This window comes from Peromyscus maniculatus, chromosome 14 (genome assembly GCF_049852395.1).
Source record: "Peromyscus maniculatus bairdii isolate BWxNUB_F1_BW_parent chromosome 14, HU_Pman_BW_mat_3.1, whole genome shotgun sequence".
NCBI classification, from domain to species: domain Eukaryota; kingdom Metazoa; phylum Chordata; class Mammalia; order Rodentia; family Cricetidae; genus Peromyscus; species Peromyscus maniculatus.
The window spans coordinates 55,783,761-55,800,123 of NC_134865.1; the positions used below are offsets into that span (position 1 = coordinate 55,783,761).

At 46.8% G+C, this 16,363-nt stretch overlaps 1 protein-coding gene across 5 annotated transcripts in view; it reads right to left on the reverse strand.

Annotated features, from left to right (window-relative positions):
* Dpf3 (double PHD fingers 3) overlaps positions 1–16,363 on the reverse strand; it is a 292,453-nt gene that overhangs the window by 198,726 nt on the left and 77,364 nt on the right. The window contains exon 1 of one of the 5 annotated variants that reach the window (XM_076551003.1): positions 1,448–2,003. The exons of 2 other annotated variants lie outside the window; for them this stretch is intronic. In XM_076551003.1, the coding sequence (XP_076407118.1) occupies positions 1,448–1,488 (41 nt within the window). In that variant the 5' untranslated portion in view covers positions 1,489–2,003. Of the gene's footprint in view, positions 1–1,447; positions 2,004–16,363 lie in introns of those variants that run through there. 2 more of the 5 variants (XM_076551005.1, XM_076551004.1) reach the window with 2 other exon arrangements.

Below are 16,363 nucleotides of genomic sequence, written 5' to 3' on the forward strand. Positions count from 1 at the left end.
AGAGAGAGACAGAGAGAGAGAGAGAGAGAGAGAGAGAGAGAGAGAGAGAGAGAGAGAGAGACATGCTTGTCCTCCATCTGCCTATCCCCCTCATCCTTTAACCATCCTCCCCGGCCACTTTCTCATGGTTACTCCTTTCCTTCCCCTTGCCACACCCAGTGGCCACTTCCAGGCCGTCACGAGGCTCTACCAACCTTCAACAGTCTTTACCACACATGAGTGGATCCTCCAAGAGCCAGGGCTCCACTCCTACGTTGAACCATCCCTCCAGGATGCTTCCTGGGCCTGTGCAAGCAACAAACCAGGCCGAGTCCCTGCCCCTCTCCCTCCCTGCATACCTACCACAGTGGCTCCAACTCCTGACAGCAGGGAAGGGCTCTGAACAACTCGAAGCACCTCCATGCTCACTACCCCTTTTTTATTACGCATTTATATTGTAGGGGTGTATTTTGTGTGTATGCACACGCACAGCTTGGGTGCAAAGGTCAGAGGACAGATGGCCAGGATTGGAGCTAACTTTATACTGTGTGTACCACACATATTAAATTTCGGTCATTGGGCTGGCTTGGCAACAGGCACTTTTGCCCTCTGAGCCATCTTGCCATCCCTTTCATTACCCCTTAAAATAAAAAACGTTCAGTCCTGCAAATTTGGGGGAAACACCACATAGTAATAATTTTCTTCACTGGGTGTGGTGGTTTGAAAGAAAATGCCCCCCCTAAGGAGAGTGACAGTATTAGGAGGTGTGGCCTTGTTGGAGTATGCATGGTCTTGTTGTAGGAAGTGTGCCACTGTGGAGGCGGGCTTTGAGGTCTCAGATATGCTCATGAAACTGCCCAGTGTCTGAGACCACTTCCTGTGGCCTGTGCAAGATGCAGAACTCCCAGCTACCTCTCCAGCACCACATCTCCCTGCAAACCGCCATACTCCCAGCCACTTGATGATAATGGGCTAAACCTCTAAACTGTAAGCAAGCCACCTCAGTTGAATGTTTTCCTTTCTAAGAGTGGCTGTGGTCATGGTGTCTCTTCACAGCAATAGAAACCCTGACTAAAACACTGAGGGGGGGTGTGGGGGGAGAGCCTATTCCTGCAACCAACACTGTCCTAGAAGTGTGGGAGGCATCTAATAGAAATACAACCAATCGACACCCAAAATCTGAGGAGTTGTCACATCTTCGATCCTCCCTCCTCGCCTCACTCTCCTATGGCACTTCTTAGCCCCATCAACCTGCAGTCGCCTGGTCAATCCTGAGGACTTAGAACGGACAGCTCTCTATTCGGCCCCCACACTGCCCAGTGTGTAAATATTTGTTGAAATGTAGAAAGCCTGGGAAGTCAGTCAGCACGGCTGTTCGCCCGCTCCTGGGGACCTCACCTTCACCTCTCTGCTCCTCAGGACAGTCTCTCCCTTGTCTCTCACATGGCCCAAGACAGGGCTTACCCACCTGCAAGGTCGAAGAAATGAGTTTTCTCCCACCCAGTACATCTCAGGGGCCACCGATAGACCACACGAAAACGTCCTAGCAGAGCCACAAGGGAGATGACCAGGGCCCTAGAAACAACCCTTCACCTATTCAGGACACAATCTGAATGGAATTTGTGTCACTGAGTCATTCCGTAGCTGGCCTAACTCACTAACTGGATGCCTTAGGCAAACAACGTGTTTGTTCCTGTTTTCCATCCATCCATCCATAAGGAGAGCCTGAAATAGGTGTCTCTTCGGGTTACTGTGAGGACCTAGTGGACGGACGTGAGAGAATGTGTCCAGGGCAGTATACAATCAGTAACGGAGGCTCAGTGGACGCACTATTGTCGTTGCTACTGTATTACTGTGATAGTTTTTACTATTATAACTGTTGTTCACAGGATTAACAGGGGAGGGGACAGTGAGAGGACTGAATGGGGAAAGGCACTTGCTGCCAAGTCTTACAACTGGAGTTTGATCCCTGGGACCCACGTGGAAGGAGAGAAAACACTTCACACACTCACATTTACACACACACACATGCACACACCCTGTAGCGCGCACACACGGTGATGACGAATGTCTCATTTTGAAGGTGGCGTGTGAGATGGTACACTCTGACACTTGCTAGTGTCGACAGAGGGGCCCTTTGACAACAACCAGAAAATAAGCCCAGTAAACTTTCAGCTTCTGAAACCTACCAAGAAAAGTGAGAAGCAAATGGCTTGGGCGCTGGCTGAAGGCCACCCTCATCCAGAGCTCATGAATGGAAAGAGATAAGCATAAGGGATACAGTCAGAGTTAGGAACAGGACAAAGGTCAGGAATGGCCTGGTACTCAGGAAGGGGAGGATCAAAGATGGATTAGAAGCCTGGAGGGGAGCTCAGAAGTTGGGTAAGAGTCAGGGTTGAAGGCCGCAAGGATGAGATACATTTCAGGGATATCTGATTGTGAGTCACATTGAGAATTCTTTCCACAGCCCCACCACATCATCAAAATGTCCTGCTTTGTGACAGAACTGGGGAAGAGAAGGGGAGGGAGAGGAGGAAAAATGCTTCTCTGGGTATTTGAAAACAAGACATTTTGAACTCTAACCGGAAAAGCAGGATGCCGAGTATGTCCCAGAAGGCCTTGCGGCAGATCTACAAGCAAGAGGCTCACCACAGGGCCTCTCCACTCTGGACATACCGTGCACTCCAAGGACATTTTTCCAAGTTAAATTTTCAATAATGTGTGAGAATAGCCTACCATTTGCTCCTTGGATGAGGTAGTATTTAGATGTTAGCCTAGAATCCTAAGCCAACATCTTCAGAGATGCCAATTTAAAAAAATAATAATTATTATTTAAAAAAAAAAAAAAAAAACAACTTGCTGCTGTCTATCCAGATCTCTTCCTGTCAGAGTACTAGCCAAAGGGTCTCTTGACTTTGTAACGACTACTTTCAGAACCCACAGCTTACACTCGTTGTGGTCCATGCCTGGTTTCCCCTCTCTCTGGAGGCTGAGTCAGGAGGATCATGAGTTGGAGGTCTTCATAATGAGACCCTGTCTCAAAACGAAACAAAAACAAAAGAAATCATAGCTCAGATTTTGGTCCAATTAAGAAGCCAAAAATAGTTTTATTGATTTGAGTTCTAGTCCCAAATCCTACCTGTTGTATGATCAACATCATAAATACAGTGTGGCCCCTCTGAAATTCACAGTAAAGTTTGATCACTATTGTGAAGTATTAAAAATTGTGGAAACCTAATACAACTTTGGTGTTTAGAGGCAGTACCCTTGGGAGAGAGAAAAGTAGATCTCTGGAGTAGTCCTGAGTGAACATCGATGTCTTCATAGGGAAGGAAGCAGAGACCAGGAGACACACATGCATGAGGTCTCTCACCATGCAACGTCTCATGCTTCTACCTGCAAGAAGGCCATCATACATACAGCCCTTTGACTACGGACCAGAACCTTGAACTAACTAAGCTTCTTGTCTTTATAACTAGTCTTTGGTATCATCTCATTAGCAACAACAATCAATTACTCAGGTAAGTGAATCCGTGTCTTTGCACCATGACTTGCTCCTCTGTTCTTTCTACACAAAATTAACTTGGTGGTGCTTTTCAGTTCAGTCAAGATACATCGAGTGAGCATCTATCTACTCCAGGCCAGACATGTTCCCCACATGGGATGCAGAAGGTTCCTGCCTCTACTGGGTTGACAAGTTAGCTACAAGTTAGCTCCAGGGTCCTATGAATGCTAAGAGCCTGTGCCAGCTAAGCCCTCCATGATGTTTATATGTCTTGGAAAGAGACAGGGCAGGGTTTCCATAGGCAAGTCACCACCGCCCAATCAGTGCCCAGGTCACAGTGCTTGCTCCTTCGGTGGTGGCAGTGGCTCTTGTCATTTGCTTGTTTGTTCATTCGTTAAATTGTTGGAATGGGCTGGACTTTTGTTTTGTTTTGGTTTTGTTGGTTGGTTGGTTGGTTGGTTGGTTGGTTGGTTGGTTGGTTGGTTTGGTTAGTTTGGTTTGGTTTTTTTAGAAGGTTTCTCTGTGTAACCCTGGCTGTCCTGGAACTCACTCTGTAGACCAGGCTGGCCTTGAACTCAGGGATCTACCTGCCTCTGTCTCCCAAATCCTGGGATTAAAGGTGTGCACCACCACCACCCAGCAGGACTGCGTTTCTAGAAGAGGTATTGGCTTGGGCATGAGTATTTTTTTTTTGGGCCTGGTGATGGGATTCCAGATGTAGGGGCAGGAGTGAGTGACGGTGAGGAAGGAGGAAGGGCAGAGGATGGTACAGCAGGTGAGGGGGGGCAGGGTTCTTCATCTTCATCATCATCTGCTTTGTATACTGGCGGCTGACTCCAGGCCAGGTGCCTTCCAAGGGACCACAGAACAAGCACAACTCTAGAGAATGGGTGAAAAATAGGGATGCTAACACATGCCACTCCCTCACTGTGGGAGCCCCTACGAGACCCCCCCCCCAAGACCACTCTACAGAAGAGAAGAGGCCTGGAAAAAGTGAAAGGCAGGTCACATGGGCCATTCCACTCAGAGCATGTATGACGGTACAGTGGTTCAAATGCCATTGACCCCCCCCATGACCTCATAGGGAGTGGCATTATTAGGAGGTGTGGCTTTGTGGGAGTGAGTATGGCCATGTTGGAGGAAGTGTGTCACTGTGGGGGCGGGCTTTGAGGTTTCCTATGCTCCAGCTACTGCCCAGGGTCTCAGTCGACTTCCTGTCGCCTGCAAGATGTTCCAGTACCACATCTGCCTGCATGCCGTGATGCTCCCCGCCATAATGATAATGGACTGTGAACCTCTGAGACTGTAAGGGAGCCACCACAATTAAATGTTTTCCTTTAGAAGAGTTGCTGTGGTCCTGGTGTCTCTTCACGGCGATAGAAACCCTGACTAAGACAGACATGGACTGCAGGTTCCCCAGCCTGGGTGGGACAGGGGGTAGGGAACACTGAGAGGAACCTGGCATGGCATGGATGGGTCTCACCCTCTGTGTATAACCTGCATCTCTGGGGGCTGGACTTGGACAGAGATTCTTGAGTTTCTCTGACTCCTTTGGGGTTCAGCAGACTGGAGGAACCCTGAAATATGACTTCTTACAAAGCTCTGCAGATGACTCAAAGGAGAATGGCCACGGCTCACATTCCTCACGCACAGGAGAAAATGGAGATGCTAGAAATGACTGAGTCCCTCCCTCACTGAGGAGCTTGGAAAGCTTACACCTCCCTTCAAAACCCCAAATGCCCATCTGTGAGAGGAGGATAGTGAAGGTATCTTGATTCTTGGGATTATCAAGAGACCTAAATGAGAAAAACAATGGAAAGTATGTGGCATCATAGTTCATGGGAAGGATCCTAGGGTCTCCTCTTCTTCAGGTGTAGCATATAAATAAAGGAATTATCCCATGCCCATCCATCTTCCTAAACTGGAGAGCTCATGGGAAGATGCAGACAGATGAGCAACAGTGGAGTCTTGGAAATAAGGGACAGGTTTACGGCACCAGGTCCTGCAAAGGTCATCACCAGCGTGACGGTCCAGCTGCACACCAGGTCTGGAATGCTCCAGCCCAGAACATGCCATCGACATGCCAGTCCCTAAGTCCAATGGGGATACACACAGAGGGGGCTTTCCTGCCAGAGAGTTGCGCTGAAATGGCACTGGGGATCAGGACGATATTTACAGCACAGGAAGGGGAAAAGAATGTGAATCCCCCGACAGCAGCTGGGCACTCCATGCAGGGAGGCTCCAGGGAAAAGACGGCACAGAAAAGAAGTAGGAAGCAGGGCATGCTGGGATATGCCTGTGATTCCAGTACTCAGGAAGCTGCAGCAGGAGGCTGGCCGGCCCAAGATAGACAGACAGTAAAGCAGGAAAGGAGCAGCAAGTATGTGAAGAGTATAGTACTGGCACTGCCTTTGATTCCAAAAGACAAATAGAATGATTCTACTTTTTATAAGCCATTTGGGGAAAAAAACATATTACTGTTTCTAGGACACAAAAATTCAGGAAAAATTTGTGTCCTCCTTTGAAATGAAAATGGCCACTTGGACACAGAGCCATGCACACAGGGACTCCCACCACCCTGTGGAGATAAAGCAGAGGGGAGGGTGATGCTTCTCCACTAGGGAATGCCGGGAAAACAGCCGAAGTGGGGGGAGGGCCACAGAACAGACACTTCTCCGGAGCCCGCAGGAGGGGCCCACACAGATGACACCGTGATGGTGGACTTCTAGCCCCCGCGATCTAACAGATTACATTCCTGATGTTTAAGCTATCCAGTCTGTGCTATTTGTTACAGCAGCCCTCATACACTAATACACATCCTGCGCCTTCCTGTTCTTCACCACACCGATCAGTGGAGTAAATTGACAACTCCTTAGAAAGTCATCCTATTTTACTTTCTAGCCAATGGACTGGACATTGTGGAGGAATTCACAGTAAACAAGACAGGGGGTTCTCCCTCCAGCTCACAGGACACAAGTGTGCTCCATCTGACACTTCCCAAAACACATCCACGCGCAGTGTCTCTTGCAGATGACAAAGCCTTGCTCGGAGGCAGGTCAAGCTGGCCGTGTTGTTCTGTCCTACAGATGAGAACCCAGGGTTTTAGAGAGCTGGAGACGCGCTTCAGAGCCTGCAGCGTGAAGGGGGCAGAGACGGAGCGAGAGCAGAGGCTTCACAGCGCGCGGCTGTGGGGCGAGACTGCTTCCCTCAGCCTGCCCGGCTGCCTCCTTGGCAGGATGAGGAGGAACCTCGTGTGTCCCCTTGCAGGAGAAGCCGCAAGACGAGCTGAGGTAACTGTGGAAAAAGAGCTGCTAGGATCCAAGACCTGTTCCGAGCAGGCTCCAGAAGGCCGAAGAGAGGTCTGCCAGGCAGGCCTGCTGAAGACAGATGCGGGGCCCAGTGAAATGAGGGGCAGGTGCAGCCCACCCTCTGGCAGGGGCCCTTACTCACTGTTGCTCCCCCTCGCCCCCACCCTTCTAACTCACAGGCAGGGCAGGTTCCTGGTAACAGCGCTGCTGCCCTGTGTTGTCAAAATAGTGAGGCGCTGGAAGGAATTCACAATGAAATCTATGTGCCTCCGCAGCCTCCTAAGTGCCTGTCACTGTGGCCGTGGCTAAACCCGCTAATGTGCTAAGCATTTTCTGGCAGTGTGGCCGGGGTAGGGCTGGTATTTTGGGAGCTGGGAGGAGCTTGGAGGTGACACTCCTGGTAACCCCAAGAAGGAGGAACAGGCCTAGAAAACCAACCTCCAGCACCTCGCCTGAAGTCACAGAGCCACCAAGCCATTTTTGGGGATTCCTGAAGTTCGTGGGTACGTGGGCAGAGAGATCGAACAGCCTGGTAAGCGGCCTCAGCACAGAGGCCTCACAGGCCAGGGCTGCAAGGGACAGGGTGCTCTAGAATGTGACCGGCAGAGGATACTTTTTCTGCTGACGCAAAGCAGCATGCAACGCCGTCCAGGAGACCAGGCAGCCAGGCTTGGCCCCGGCTCAGGTTTTCTGAGTTGGCAGGGGCCAGGACCATGATGACCAAACAAAGCATAAGACAGATATTCAGAGGCAGACGGGCAAGAGGGCCCAGAGAAAAGGGAACCTGGAGGACAGGGAGGGTCAATGGGAACTTGTACTATCTGGGATGCTCGGTTCCCCAGACACACTCCATCCCCTGGACTGTCTGTTTTCCAGGGGCCCTTTAAGAATGGGTCAAACATGACACAGAGAAGGAGCAGCCGTGTACACACACACACACACACACACACACACACACACACACACACCACCCGCCATGAATCTGAATTCACACAAGATCCTGGTATGCTTTCATCCCTAGTGAACTCACACCTCTTAGAGGAAACCAAAGGAATTTGGGAATGAGGAAGCAGATAACAGGGTCAAACAGTAGGACTGCTCAAGGGTCCCTTCCCACAAGCAATGTGTGACAGGAAGTGTAGGGGGTCACAGGTTAGGAAGACGCAGGGTCATCTTGGGAACAGAGAAACCAATAAAATCCTGATGGGATTCAACCTGAAGGAGAAGGAAAGAAACCCCCAGCTGACAGATGCTGCTGAGAGCTGCAGCTATCTCTGGCAACGGGATCTTCAGACTCTCTGCAAACCCCAACCACGCAGCCAGCCAGCCAACTCCCAGCCAGCAGCACAGGGAGCACTTGGGCTAAATCAGGAGCAAACCCACAAACCCCCAGCCAGACCTACCCCTGCCTCCTCTGCCTGCAGTCCACGGCAATCTGCCTGGGCCAGTCACCCTCGGAAAGGCAGCGTCCTCGGGGCAGCTGGAGGGAGTCTAGTCTACCAGAGCCACGCGGAGCCAGGAGCGGAGACCTGGGCCTCAGCGTGGCAACTGACACTTGCGAGCCTTGTGTTTTAATCTGAAAACATGGAGAGGACCAAGATGCTCTTGTGAAGGGGGAGGGGGGAAGCTATCCATTTGAGATGATGTAGGCTGGATGCTGGGCACAAAGCTGGGGTGGGGCGGGGTGGATGCTCCATGAAGGCTGGTCCCTCTCCTCCTTTCCTTATCTCCTAACGTCTTCCTTCCTTCGTTCCTTCTTCTCAGCACCATATTCATTGCAGGGACAATATGACTCAGAGTTTATGAGTTTAGGGAGACAAAGGCATACGCACGTATAACCACTATTGATACGTTCATGGCATCTCCTCTAAGCTAGTACACTCCAAGTTACCCACCCGACTCATCCCTCCTCCTGCTGGAAATCACTTGGCCAGCAGTCTCTTTTTAGGAGGATCAGTTTGTTTTACAACACCATGAGGGCGTTGACCATGCTTTCTTCCCAGGAGAAATGGCGACCCAGTGCTGTGTCTTGGCGGTCCCACAAAAGCCTCTTCAGTGCCACCTCTTTCGTTGAGAGGTCACATGGCTTGTCCCTTCTTTGAAGGTCCAAAGCAGCTTGTCTGTATGTGTCACATAGACTCATCAAAATCTGCCTCTGTCACACTTGGAGGGGGGAGACTCCAGCAGGAGCCAACGATGGTGAAACACACCTATAATCCCAGCACTTGGGAGACTGAGGCAGGAGAATCATGAGTTCAAGGCCAGTCTGGGCTACATGAGACCCTGTCTCAAAGAAAGAATAGAAAAGGAAACAGGAAAAAAGAAAGAAAAAAAAAACTTCCATCGCAGATTAGATTTTACCTACACCCCCTGCCCCCCCGCAGTACTGAACACCAGGCTAACTGTGAGGCCAGTATTACCCTGATTCTAAACCAGCTAGACATCTCAATATTTTTAATTTTACAAACCTTAACCTTTACCTCACCTGCAAAAGAATTAACTCAAACTGGGTCAGAGAGCTAAATGTAAAAGCAAAATCTATGAAGGTTCTAGAAGAAAAACTGAAAGAAAATCCTGTTCACCTTAGGTTAAACAAAAAAAATGCCTTAACTTGGGCATCCCACTATGTTGGATTTCATCAATATTTAAAATATCTGCTCTCTGGAAGGCACTAGTATCAAAATAAAACACAAGCCACAAACTGCAAGGAAATATTTGCAGAAGGCATATCCAATAATGGATGTCTAGTCAGAATATATAAAGAACTCCTAAAATTTAATAATAAGTCAAATGACCCAATTTTTTAACAGACAAAAGAACTGAACAGACATTGCATAAAAGATGAGCTACAGATGGCCAAAAAGCATGGGAAAAAATGTTCAACATCATTAGTCATCAGGGAAATGCAATTAAAATCACAATGAGAGAGCATTAAGCATCTATTCTAATGGCTAAAATTAAAAAGGCTGACAATGCTGAGCATTGGCTAGGGATACAGTGTGACTGTAGCTCTCATAGCTGCTGGTGGAAACACTAGATGCAACAGCCACTTTGGAAAGTATTCTGGCAGCATCTTGTAAGGCGAAATAGGCTCTCGTGACCCAGCAATTCCATGCACAGGCATTTGAGCAAATGCTCCAGAGACATGAAAACATATGTCCATACAAAGACCTATATATGAATGCTCATAGCAGCTTCGTTGGTAACAGCTCAAACTTGGAAGCAGCCCAAACACTCATCAGTTGATAAATGGATAGGCATGTTATGGTACAGCCAGCCATGCACTTGAAGGCATCTATGCATGTGATAATCTTAGTGAATCTTCAGTCCACTTTATTAGTTTTTGGTTTTGTTTTTTTTGTTTTTTTGTTTTTGTTTGTTTTTTTGCTACTATAACAAATGGCCACAAACAACTTAGTTTAAAACAACACAAATGTTTTGTCTGTAGGCCACATGGCCAAAGTCAGTCTCACTGGATGGGGATCAAGTTGTCAGAAGGACTAGTTCCATGAGAAGATTAAGAAAATCTGTCTCCTTATCTGGAATAACTCCTGGAGGCTCATGACCCCTCTCTCCAAATACCAATGCTGTGTCTTCCAATCTCCCACTCTCTTAACTTAGGCTAGAAGGAACGGGTGTTGGGTCAGAAGTACAGGAGTACAGCAAGTTGTAGAAACTCACAAGTCATTGCATATTTCCAGAGCATGTAATAACATTTCAAAGATGAGTATATTGAAGGCTAGGGGCAGAGCTCAGTGGCAGAGTGCCTGTCTAGCATGCCCAGGGGCCTGGGTTTAAATCCCAAGCACTATTAAGGAAACAAAAGGAGGGCTAGGGACGCACAGTATAGTATTTCCGCCATATAATAAGTCATATATAGTCCCAAGGCTTCTGAATCGAAACACAGAGTTCTTCCGGTACATGCGAGCCTTTGGCTTCCCTGACAACTTGGAAGCCTCGGACTGCGTGGGCAGCACCACCCTGTCCCGGAGCCCAGCATTCCATCCCACTCCATAGGGCACGGCCTTGCTCTTGTGGACTGCACCAGTGTAAACCCTGGATTTCCCCATCTCCCGACCCTGTGGCCAGCTGATCCCCAGCCACAGTACAAAGGAAGTGTAACCTTTAATCGGCTGAGGTTTGCACCCTGCTTTGCTGTCATTCATTCACTCAGGTTGCTTTATTTGACCATCCCCACCGTGGGGGCTAATGATGCAGACGCTATCCACCTGATCAAACCGATAAGAAAAGCAAGGTGACTTCTGACACAGCCAATGGATAGAAGCCCAGCTTAGAATCCTACCCCATCCCATCCCACTGATACCACACGCACCGATTATCTTAAAGACCCTAAGCCATCTCCTAGCCACGGCAGAGCCTCCTTCCTCATCTGCAAGATGGAAACCATGGAACCCTGCCTGCCCTGCCTACCACATCAGGTATAATGAAAAAAAGAAAAAAGAAAAAAAAAAACTGGAGCTGGAGAGGAGGCTCAGAGGTTAAGAACTTTTGTTGCAGATAGGTGTGGTAATGACACACACCTTTAAGCCCAGCACTGGGGAAGCAGAGCCAGACAGATCTCTGAGTTCAAAGCCAGCCATAGTGGTTTCAGGACAGCCAGGACTACGTAAAGGGACCCTGTATCAAAATAACAACAACAACAACAAAATAATATTATTACTCTTCCTAAGAACCAAAGTTCAGATCCCAATTACCCACATCAGGCAAGGCAGTTTACAACCAACTGTAACTCCAGTTCTGGCCAGTCTGATGTCCTCTTCAGGCTCCATAGGAAGCCACATGCATGTGACGTACACATAAATAAAAGTAATAAAAGCACATTTAAAAAGAGAAAAGTTGCATGCACAAGCACTTTGCAGATTTTCAAATGTTTTAACAAAAAAGGAGAATCAGTTTTGATGATCCTCTCAAGCCATGTCACAAATATTCTCCAAAAGCAAATCATTTTCATTTCCTTTAAGCTTCAACTCTGAGAAAGTTTCTCCCCCTGCTATCTTTAGCGCTAGGTAAACCCGAGATAGCCTTCCCAACATCCCAACTGGATCTCAAGGTCAAATCTTCACATGCCTCCCTCCAGCTTTACCTATTCTGAAATCAGGCAATTTCCTACATCACCACCTCCACCCCATCCCATCCTCAATCTCTCAGCAATCAGTCCCTCTTCAAGAAGACAGAGTGCTAGCACCCATTTCAGCCCTCATCCATTGATGTCTCCCCAGTCAGACCAGCCATGATGCTAACATGTGATGATGCTATGGGACACGTTCCAGCCCCCTCTCAGACCTCACAACACCCACGGGACAAAGGTAGGGACCCTCCATGCTGTGTAACCAAGCTCTCCAGCTCCTCCCCCCCACGACACCTCCATCCCACACACCAAGTGGCCCCCACTTCTTTGTTTTAAGGGTCACAGGTGTGCATGCTCATGTGTGTGCAGAAGCAGGCCTGCATTTCTGAATGTGTGTGTGTGTGTGTGTGTGTGTGTGTGTGTGTGTGTGTTTAGACTTTAAGTCCACCTCCAGTGTCCATCCTTGGAGGATATCCACCTTGCTTTCTCTCACAAATTCAGTCAAGGAGACCTGGGGCCCACCATGTAAGCTGGGCTAGCTGAACAGCTGGTCCCTCAGATGCTCCTGTCTCCAGCTTCCAAGGGACTTGGAATACAAGCACATGACACCTCTTTGCATAGGTGTTAGGTATCGAACTCAGGTCCTCTTGCTTGAGCGTGTTACTAACAGAGCTATGTGCCCAGCTCTGGCCCCCATTTCTTAATAGGTAGGCCCTTTTCACACCTTTATGTACCGACTACATCCACATTTCTCTTTCCCCCTATTCAGTTATATGGAATGTTGAGTGCAACTATTACATAAGCTTAAACATATTCCAGTTAAATCAAAGAACTGGGTTGCTTAAGTCTAGCCGACAGAGGTGAGGATGTAGCTAGTAGTAGATGCTTGCCCTAGCATGTGTAAAAATCCAATGGATTGTACAAACAAGTATCTACCAGATCCCTGAGAAGGGTTATAATTTCTAATCCACAACAGAATAAATCAGTGACTAATGGCTAATAATACTTACTTATTTTACTTATCTTTTTATTTTACGTTTGTTTGTTTGTTTGTTTGTGAGGTAGAAGTACACATTCCAGGGCACTCATGTGAGTGGAGTTCGGAGGGCAACTTTCAGGAGTCAGTTCTCTGCTATGAGATCTACTAGTCAGAGCTCTGCCAGGTTTAGGGATCAAGCCTAGGTCATCAGACTTGGCAGTGAGCTCTATTCTCCACTGAGCCAGCTTGCTGGACCTTATTTATTTTAACCAGGTCTCCATATTAAAATATAATGGCAAGATGGTTCAGTGAATAAAGGTGCTTACCCCTGACAGCCTAAGTCCAATCCTCTGGTAGGGTGAGAATCCCTACCCACAAATTGCACTCTAACCACACCCAGGCCTGGTGCAGAAACACATACAAAATAACTAAAGAAATAAAAATGAGATTACAAGTAAAGCTCAACCTGTACTTCATGCCACAACCCCAGTGCAATCAAAGTGGATTCTAGCATCATAGTAAAACACTAAGATTCTAGCCGGGCAGTGATGGCACACGCCTTTAATCCCAGCACTCAGGAGGCAGAGGCAGGCAGAACTCTGTGAGTTCGAGGCCAGCCTGGGCTACAGAGTGAGTTCCAGGAAAGGCTCAAAAGCTACACAGAAAAATACTAAGATTCTAAGACTTCCAGAAGAGAGCACTGTGGGAAGTCTTCAGGACATTGGTATAGTCAAGAGTCTTGGGACACAAAAAGCAAAAACCATAAATAAATAAAAAAAAAACTAATTTAGAATTCATCAAAATTTTTAAATTCTGCTTCTTCAAAGACATTGTTACCAACAGGGATAGTGGTTACACAACTGCACAAATATAATTGATTATAATAAATTATGTAATTAACAAGAGATACACAACCATGAACATACTTATCATCATTAGGAATCAGGAAGGTCCAAGTTAAAACAGAAGTAAAGATACCGTTTGCACCGACTAGAATTAGAAAGACCGATAGTGTCGACATCTAGCAAGGATGTGTACCAACAAGAATGTTCATGCACTGCTCACAGCGCTGTAAGCAACCACTGTCAGAAAAGCTAGGGTAGTTGGAGAACAGCCAGCAGCTGGAGAGATGGCTCAGCATTCGAAGTGCTCATTGCCTTTGTACAGAACAAGAGGTAGGTTCCCAGTAGCCACGTCAGATGGCTCACAACCGCTTGTCACTCCAGTTCCAGTAGATCTGCTGCTCTCCACTGACCTCCATGGACATCCACACACATGGCATAAACTTACACAGACATACACACAAACATATAAATAAAAATAAAAGATAAATATTTTAAATTTAAAAAAAACATGTATATGGTAGCTTGAATGTAATTGACCCGCATAATCCCAAAGAGAGTGGCACTATTAGGAGGTGTGGCTTTGCTGGAGTGAGTATGGCCTTGTTGGAGGAAGTGTGTCACTGTAGGGGCGGGCTTTAAGGTTTCCTATGCTCAGGATACCGCCCAAGGTCTCAGTCAATTTCCTGTTGCCTGCAAGATGTAGGACTCTCAGCTCCTTCTCCAGCACCACGTCTACCTGCATGCTGCCATGTTCCCCTGCCATGATGATAATGGACTGAACCTCTGAAATGGTAAGTGCACCAATTAAACGTTTTCTTAAGAGTTGCCATGGTCATGTTGTCTCTTCACAGCAACAGAAATCCTAACTAAGACAATGTACTAGTCACACACCTGGAAGTTTCACTCCTAAGTATTCATCCCCATAGCAAGAGGGAAAGAATTCTATTGAAAGAAACTTACACATAGCTGCTGTCCCAACTTAAACCATACTATTCCAAAACTGGAAACAACTCAGCTATCTGTTAACTGAAGAATTTATAAAAATTGTGGTGAGTGGATTAAAAAGTGTCAGTGTGTTACACTAATTAATGGGATGCTACCAAAAACAAACTACCAATACACAATGAGAAATGCAAGTCTTAGAGAAAAAGAGTCTAGGTGAAATGAGCGAGATTTGAAAATGATACATGTTATATGACTTTGTTTATGTACAGTTTTAGATATAAAGACATAAAGAATCAATGCTTATCGGAGGACAGAGGCAGGGCTGACTGCAAAGAGGGACTAGAAAAACTTTTAGGATTCTAGAGTGTCTTGTTGTGGTTACACAGGAAACACAGATATATTCATCTTTCAAACCCCCAGGATATGTAGACTAAAGTACATTCTATTGTTGTAAATTATAATAGTACAAAATTGGCTTAAAACCTTTTGTGAGGCCAGGCACAACAATGCACATCTGGAATCCCAGAACTTGGAAGAGGTTCAGGAGTTCAAGGCTATTCTTGGGGCACACACACACACACACACACACACACACACAGAGAGAGAGAGAGAGAGAGAGAGAGAGAGAGAGAGAGAAGAATGAATAAAAGAATTTTTAAAAAAAAACTTTTAAGAAACAACCATAATAGCTAAATTAAAAATTAAGATAATAAACCACCACATTTCACATACTACATTAGCACACCTTTGTTTCTATTTTAGTGATAATGCTAGTGTCATAGGGTGAGATGGACACTCGGTCAGGGTGTGAGAATGAAAATATTACATTTATAGACCGACTACAATTCAGCAATAAGGTCCAGAGCCTTAACAACGGTGGTGGTTTGAGTGAGAAATGCCCCTTGGAGGTGCAGATATTTGAACACATGGTGCCCAGTTGGTGGCACTGTTTGGGAAGGTTTGGGAGGTAGTATGTCCCTGGGGGTGGGCTTTAAATGTTTTGGCTTCACCTTATTTCCAGTCTGTTCTCTCTGCATTGCGCTTGCAGTTGAGATGTGACCTCTCAGCTTCCTGCTCCTGTCACCATGTGGGTTGCTTGCTGACCTGAGTGACTCATCATTCTGGAACTGCAAGCCCAAATAAAAATCTCACTTCTGTATGTTGCCTTGCTCATGGTACTTTATCACATCGAGAGAAAATTGTGGTGATATATCGTTTGTAATCTAGGAAATAAAACTTGCTTGAAGATCAGAGGACAGAGTTAGCTACAGAGTTAGCCATACTTGTAGTCATGTTAGGTATGTTTTCAAGGTCAGAGATATATTTTAGAGTCTTCAAACTCTTCAGAGATCTACAGACTATGGCATTTAAGACATTTTAATAACATAGATTCTTTTTTTTTTTTTAATGACAATGGATACGTCTGCTCCTGGCAGCACCAATCTACTTCAGAGAAGATGATGGGCATCAAAGAAACTCCTTATGGAGTTGACTTTATTTGTGGCAAAAGTTAGCCACTGGGCAAGAAAATACCCTTACATTAACTGCTGACAGTATGCTGCCCAAATGGACAAGCAGGACACAAAAGAAAGGACTGCCAAACCTTGCCAAGACAAGGTAGGAAGGCCCTTCAGAAAATCCTGCTGCACAGAAAAGTCTGTCAGATAGTCTAGGCTGAAGATGGGTGCCCCAGCATTGCAAAGGAACCTCGGG